This window comes from Salvelinus sp. IW2-2015, linkage group LG11 (assembly GCF_002910315.2).
Source record: "Salvelinus sp. IW2-2015 linkage group LG11, ASM291031v2, whole genome shotgun sequence".
NCBI classification, from domain to species: Eukaryota; Metazoa; Chordata; class Actinopteri; order Salmoniformes; family Salmonidae; genus Salvelinus; species Salvelinus sp. IW2-2015.
Window position 1 is genome coordinate 49434042 of NC_036851.1, and position 8304 is coordinate 49442345.

At 37.6% G+C, this 8304-nt stretch overlaps 1 protein-coding gene across 1 annotated transcript in view; it reads right to left on the reverse strand.

The window, feature by feature from the left end:
- Window positions 1-4033: 4033 nt before the first annotated feature.
- Window positions 4034-8304, reverse strand: part of cyp24a1 (cytochrome P450, family 24, subfamily A, polypeptide 1) — a 20052-nt gene continuing 15781 nt past the window's right edge. The window contains exons 9-12 of the mRNA XM_023997341.2: window positions 7098-7176; window positions 6779-6976; window positions 4780-4891; window positions 4034-4384 (exon numbers count right to left, since the gene is read on the reverse strand). Coding sequence (XP_023853109.1) covers window positions 4781-4891; window positions 6779-6976; window positions 7098-7176 — 388 coding nt within the window. The 3' untranslated portion in view covers window positions 4034-4384; window position 4780. The remainder of the gene's footprint in view (window positions 4385-4779; window positions 4892-6778; window positions 6977-7097; window positions 7177-8304) is intronic.

The window sequence follows — 8304 nt, forward strand, 5'->3', positions numbered from 1 at the left end:
CATGTATGCCACCTCTACTGTAAGCGCTCTGGATAAGACGATAACTAGCTAAATGACTAAAAATGTAATGTAAAATGGTAATAACAGGTAGACATTAAGAAAATAGCAAAGCATTAAATACTAAACTGTTAGACAGAATTACAGGGGTCGTTGTATATGATCTGTAGTGACTCTTCTCCTGTCTGATTCCGTGTACTGTGTGAATTTAAGATTGACTTCTCTCTAACTTTCATCTCTTTCTCTCTTTCTCTCTTCGGATGGGACCTGAGCCCTCGGACCATGCCTCAACACTACTGGCATGATGACTACTTTGGCTGTCCCCAGTCCACCTGGCCGTGTGCTGCTGCTCCAGTTTCGAACTGTTCGCTGCGGCTATGGAACCCTACCTGTTTCACCGGACGTGCTTACCTGTCCCAGACTTCAACTCTCTAGAGACATGCAGGAGAGTTAGAGATACTTCTGAATGATCTAGTTATGACAAGGCAACTGAATTTACTCCATGAAGGTGCTGACTCTGTTCCACCTCTACAACCATTATTAATTATTATGTTGGACCCTCTGGTCATTTATGAAACATTGAAATCTTTGGCCAACTAGTTCTGTTATAAATCTCCACCCGGCAACAGCCAGAAAGAGGACAGGCCACCCCTCATAGCTGGTTCCTCTCTAGATTCTTCCTAGGGTTTTGGCCTTCTAGGGAGCGTTTTCCTAGCCACCTGTGCTCTTAACCTGCATGTCTTGCTGATTTGGGTGGTTTAGCTGGGTTGTCTGTACACCTTTGAGATATCAGCTGATTGTAAGAAGGCCTATTAATATAATGTTGGATTTGATTTGACATTACATGAATAACACAGACATTACAGTTAATAACAGGTAGAAATTACAGGTAATAACAGGACTAACAATTAACAAGGTAACATAAGTAATAACAAGGGTAGACATTACAAGTAATAACAGGTAGACATAAATTAACAGGTATAAACAGGTAACATTAACGGTAATAACAAGGTTAGAAACATTAAGTAATAACAGTAGAATTATCAGGTAATAACAGGTAGACATTACAGATAATAACAGGTAGACATTACAGATAATAACAGTAGACATTCAAAGGTACTAACAGGTAGACATTACAGGTAATAACAATACAGAATAACATTACAGGTAATAACAGGTAGACATTACAGATAATAACAGGAGACATTACAGTAATAACAAGAAATTACAGTAATAACAGGTAGCATCATACAGATTAATAAAACAGGTAGACATTACAGGTAATAAAGGTAACAATGACAGATAATAACAGGTAAACAGGAAACAGTAGACATTACAGTAAACGAAGTAACATGACAGTAAACAGTGACATTAAGACTAACAGGGTACAGATACAGTAATAACAGTTGGACATACAGATAATAACAGGTAACATTAACATTAATAACAGGTAGACATTACAGTAATAACAGGTAGACATACAGTGTAATAACAGGTAGACATACAGATAACGGACAGGTAACATAGACATTACAGTATAACAGGTAGACATTACACGTATAACAGGTAGACATACAGGTAATAACAGTAGACATTACAATGAATTAACAGGTAGATACATGTACAGGTAATTACAGGTAATAACAGGTAGACATTTACAGGAATGAACAGGTAGACATTACAGGTAGAACAGGCAATGACTTTACAGTAATAACAGGTAGACAATTACAGATTAATAACACGGTAGACATTACAGGTAATAACAGGTAAGACATTACAGGTAATAAACAGGAATAGACATTACAGATAATTAAGACAGGTAGACATTAAGATAATAACAGTAGACATTACAGATAATAACAGGTAGACATTACACAGTAATTAACAGGTAGACATTACAGGTAAATAACAGGTAGAACAATACAGATAATAACAGTAGAACATTACAGTAATAACAGGTAGAACCTTGACAGGAATAACAGGTGAGACATTACAGATAATACACAGTAGCTAGAACATTACAGGGTAATAACAGGTAGACATTACATAATAAACGGTAGACATACAGATTATAACAGTAGACATGACAATGACTAACAGAGATAGACATTACAGTAATAACAGGTAACATACAGATAATAACAGGTAGACATTACAGATAATAACAGTAGACATACAGGTAATAACATAGACATACAGATAATAACAGGTAGACATTACAGATAATAACAGGTAGACAATACAGTAATAACATAACATACAGATAACTAACAGGTAGACATTACAGGCTTAAATAACAGGATAGACATTACAGGCAATAAACAGGTAGACATTACAGATAATAACAGGAGACATTCAAATGACTAACAGGTAGACATTACAGGTATAACAGGTAGACATTACAGATAATAACAGGTAGACATACAGGTAATAACAGGTAGACATTACAGCTAATAACGGTAGACAATACAGATAATAACACGAGACATTACAGGTAATAACAGGTAGACATTACAGGTAATAACAGGTAAGACTAACAGGTAATAACAGGTAGAACATTACAATAATACAGATAGACATTACAGATAATAACAGGTAGACATTACAGGTAATAACAGGTAGACATTACAGGTAATAACAGCGTAGACAATACAGATAATAACAGTAGACATTACAGGTAATAACAAGGTAGACATTACAGGTAATAACAGGTAGACATTACATGTAATAACAGGTAGACATTACAGGTAATAACAGGTAGACATTACAGTTAATAACAGGTAGACATTACAGATAATAACAGGTAGACATTACAAGTAATAACAAGGTAGACATTACAGGGTAATAACAGGTAGACATTACAGATAAAACAGGTAGACATTACAGATACATAAGCAGGTAGACATTACAGTATATAACAGTAGACATTACAGGTAATAACGGTAGACATTACAGGTTAATAACAGGTAGACATTACGAGATAATAACAGGTTAGACATTACAGATAATAACAAGTAGACATTTACAGGTAAAAACAGGTAGACATTACAGATAATAAAGTAAGAGCATGACAGATATAACAGTAGACATTACAAAATAACAGGTAGACATTACAGATAATAACAGGTAGACTTACATGTAATAACAGGTTAGACATACAGTATTATAAACAGGTAGACATTAAATACAACAGGTAGACATTACAGTAATAACAGGTAGGACATTACAGATAATAACAGGTAGACATTACAGATCAAAACAGTGAGATCTCTCTCTTTTATATCAATGACTGTTTTCAACAATACCTGCACTTTCATATGTGTATTCCTCTAACTATCTCTCTCCCRTCTTTTTAAAAGACCTTATGTCAATAAGGTACATGCAAATGCTTTAGTATACTACCTGAAATACACTCAATTCCCAAAGCAGAAATTAACAATATTACTACTTTTCAGCAGATTATGTATTTCAGACCATTAATATCAGATTAGTAAAACCAAACATTTACGTAAGGAAACGTACGGAATTATAATAAACCGCTCCTTGTAATATTAAAGACAACTGTACCACATAACTGAATGGCAGAGGGGGCAGTGTATGCTGAGATATAGTCTCCATGACATGTTTTGTTGTCAGACTACAGCTGCACTATGCTGTGTGGATAGTGGATGTATCTGATGCTGGTGTGACTGAATAGCAGCCCTGAGCTGAACACAAGAGCCAGTAAGATTACCATATGGTGCATTCCATGACATTTTCACACACAAATATGATGATAAACCAAAGGCAGACATTATTAGGTCCTTAGATTTTGTGTGTAGTAGCTATGATACACTTGTATTAATCTTAAATCATATTGTGCAYAGTAATTTCAATTTCAAACATGAACATTTCTGCCACAAAAACAGAAAGTGGATTAAATATATTTAAAGAATTGTATGAATATATTCTCTCTAAGAACTGCAATGTTCCATGTAGGCCTACATCATGTTGACACTATAATTGCACTTTATACACAATGAAAAATAAWCACAAGTAGACTTTTTACATATATATAATTTACCATAAGAACAGAACATATACAAAAGTCATAATTTCATTAATATATTTGACATAAGAACAGTTGTTTAAGATTAGTGGGCAGTAAGTACAGCTGCTGTATAGCACAAGTAACATAGTGATCAACACYTAGACTAACTGTCATATTTAATAGTTTAAATAGATTTATATTAGTTTGAGATATATTGGACAGGATTACATAAATATGTATTTATATCTGATATAGTTCTTTGTTATTTACAGAGCAGCAATATYTGGAGTCTCTCGGGACGTTCAGGCCCAGAACTATCATCTCCCTGTTGTGAAGTCCAAATGGTCTGTATTTGATCTGTTCGGGAAAAAACAACATATGGAATCAAATGTAATACTTAAAAACATGCTGATATGTTTCCTGACTGTTTGCGAGTTTAATGTAACTTTTTTGTAGTTTCCCCCCATAAATGAATTATATGCTGTATTTATATGTTATATACATTTGAGATATGTTATATATACAGTACCAGTCAAAAGTTTGGACACACCTACTCATTCAAGGTTTTTCTTTATTCATATTGAATAACAGGTAGACATTACAATGAATAACAAGACATTACAATGACTAACAGGCAGACATTACAATGAATAACAAGACATTACAATGACTAATAGGTAGACATTACAATGATTTAAGTCTTAGTATATGGATGATTTTGAAGTATATTCAAGAGCGAGTTTTATTCTTACCTCATCGTCTGATGAAAGCCACAGGGAGTTCACGGTTGGGAACTAGCAACCCGGAATGGATAGCATCAACTGGTTCACAATCTGTCGCCACAACTTCATAATCTCTGACCACCTTTATAGAAAGAGGGGAAAAAGAGCAATCGTTAGATAATGAAGGGCATGTAAAAGGAACATCAGTATCAAATGAGGTAAGAGTCACATGGTGAAATAAAAATATTTTTCAAATTTGAAACACATTGTAGAACAACGTCTTCTTGGAACAACTTATATGCAGTGTTTTCGGAAAGTAAGACTTTTTCCACATTTTGTTACGTTACAGCCTTATTCTAAAATGGATTAAACWGTTTTTTCCCTCATCAATCTACACTCAATACCCCATAATGACAAAGCAAAAACTGGTTTGGGGGAAACTATCACATTTACATAAGTATTCAGACCCTTTACTCAGTACTTTGTTGAAGCACCTTTGGCAGCGATTACAGCCTCGAGTCTTCTTGGGTATGARGCTACAAGATTGGCACACCTATATTTGGGGAATTTCTCCCATTCTTCTCTGCAGATCCTCTCAAGCTCTGTCAGGTTGGATGGGGAGCGTCACTGCACAGCTATTTTCAGGTCTCTCCAGCGATGTTCGATCGGGTTCAAGTCCGTGCTCTGGCTGGGCCACTTAAGGACATTCAAAGACTTGTCCCGAAGCCACTCCTGCATTGTCTGTGTGCTTAGGGTCATTGTCCTGTTGGAAGGTGAACCTTCGCCCCAGTCTGAGGTCCTGAGCGCTCTGCAGGAGGTTTTCATCAACGATCTCTCTGTACTTTGCTCCGTTCATCTTTCCCTCGATCCTGACTAGTCTCCCAGTCCATGCCGCTGAAAAACATCTCCACAGCATGATGCTGCCACCACCATGCTTCACCGTAGGGATGGTGCCAGGTTTCCTCCAGACGTGATGCTTGGCATTCAGGCCAAAGAGTTCAATCTTGGTTTCATCAGACCAGAGAATCTTGTTTCTCATGGTCTGCATCCTTTAGGTGCCTTTTGGCATTCTCCAAGCAGGCTGTCATGTGCCTTTTACTGAGGAGTGGCTTCCGTCTGGCCAATCTACCATAAAGGCCTGATTGGTGGAGTGCTGCAAGGAAGGACGTTCCAGAGGAACTCTGGAGCTCTGTCAGAGTGACCATCGGGTTCTTGGTCACCATGCTGACCAAGGCCCTTCTCCACCGATTGCTCAGTTTGGCCAGGCGGCCATCTCTAAGAAGAATGATTGAGGGCACTGTGGTACCTCTACACAATCCTGTCTCGCAGCTCTACAAACAATTCCTTCGCCCTCAACGCTTGTTTTTTGCTCTGACATGCACTGTCAACTGTGGGATCCTAAATAGACAGGTGTGTGCCTTTCCAAATCTTGTCCAATCAATTTAATTGACCACAGGTGGACTCCAATCAAGTTGTAGAAACATCTCAAGAATTGTCAATGGAAACAGTATGCACCTAAGCTCAATTTCGAGTCACATAGCAAAGGGTCCCGTGTGGCTCAGTTGGTAGAGCATGGCGCTTGCAACGCCAGGGTTGTGGGTTCATTCCCCACGGGGGGACCAGGATGAATATGTATGAACTTTCCAATTTGTAAGTCGATCTGGACAAGAGCGTCTGCTAAATGACTTAAATGTAAATGGGTCTGAATAACTATGTAGATAAGGTATTCCTGTTTTTATTTTTAATACATTTGAGAAAATGTTTAAACACCTGTTTTTGCTTTGTGATTATGGGGTATTGTGTGTAGATTGATGAGGAAAATGTTTTATTTACTCAATTTTAGAATAAGGCTGTAATGTAACAAAATGTGGAAAAAGTCAAGGGGTTGGAATACTTTCCGAATGCACTGTAAATTTAAAACCTGATTCAAGAAGCGAGAGTAATATTCACGTGTTCAGCACTACCTGCAGTGATATTACAATGTTGGCYACATGGCGGTCATTTTGGGGACACAGGAGGTTGTTCTTACCCAGCAGAGTGCCAACTGCAGCTGTAGCTCTGCCAGACGCCGCCCGATGCACATCCTCTTCCCAATGCCAAACGGCACATGGGCAAAGGGGTTGATGGGTCTGCTTTCTCTTAACCAACGCTCTGGCTTAAATAGGCTACTGTGCTCAAAGTACTCCTCATTGGCACCGAGAGCATGGCTGTTGATCATCAACACTGTCTGCAAATGAAAAACAAAAATCTTGATTAGACATCAATCAAATGTACATGTTAATTGATCCGAGACTGTAATCAACCGAACATGTGCTCTTAAATGAGGGAATTCGAAGTAATCCACTTACCCCCTTGGGAATGGAGTAATCCCCCAACACAGTGTCTTTGTCTAAGGTTCGACTCGTGAAGGGAACTGACGGCGATAACCTGCAGGAATTTGAAAACAGTGCTTGGGAATATAGCCTTGAAGCAGGGGGATGCATATACATGTAAGCTCTTTAGGATCAGTTGAACATACTCAAACCATTTCAAACGGAAAGTTGAAAGGAAATATAACTAATCCCCTGTCAAACGTTATAAGCATTCTCTGCGTGAGTTTACCTATTAAACTCTCAAAACACTTGTTACGTTTCAAACTCTTGTGACATCAGCACGAGATTTGGTGTTATTATCGGTGTGGTAGTACTAAGGTATTTAAGGACAACAACGTGACCCTACTGTTGTTGCTATAAGCTGTAGTGAATGGTCATCCAGTCATCATACCTAGTTATCTCACTATAAACTGTAGTGAAGGGTCATCCTGTCTTCATACTGTTTCTCCATATAAACTGTAAGTGAATGGTCATCCAAGTCCATCATACCGTAGTTACTCCACTATAAACTGTAGTGAAATGGTCATCCGTCATCATACCTAGTTACTCCACTATAAACTGTAGTGAATGGTCATCCTGTCATCATACCTTCTTATCTCACTTAAACTGTAGTGAATGGTCATCCTGTCATCATCCTCGTTTCTCACTATAAACTGTAGTGAATGGTCATCCTGTCATCATACCTAGTTATCTCACTATAAACTGTAGTGAATGGTCATCCTGTCATCATACCTGTTATCTCACTATAAAACTGTAGTGAATGGTCATCCTGTCATCATACCTGTTATCTCACTATAAACTGTAGTGAATGGTCATCCTGTCTTCATACCTAGTTATCTCACATATAAAACTGGTAGTGAATGGTCATCCGAGTCATCATACCTAGTATCTCACTATAAACTGTAGTGAATGGTCATCCTGTCATCATACCTCGTTATCTCACTATAAACTGTAGTGAATGGTCATCCTGTCCTATACCTGTTATCTCACTATAAACTGTAGTGATGGTCATCCTGTCATCATACCTGTTATCTCACTATAAACTGTAGTGAATGGTCATCCGTCAATCATACCTAGTTATCTTCACTAATAACTGTAGTGAATGGTCATCCTGTCATCATAACCTAGTTATCTCACTAATGCTAAAACTGTAGTGATGTGCTACGCAATACTCATTATCATA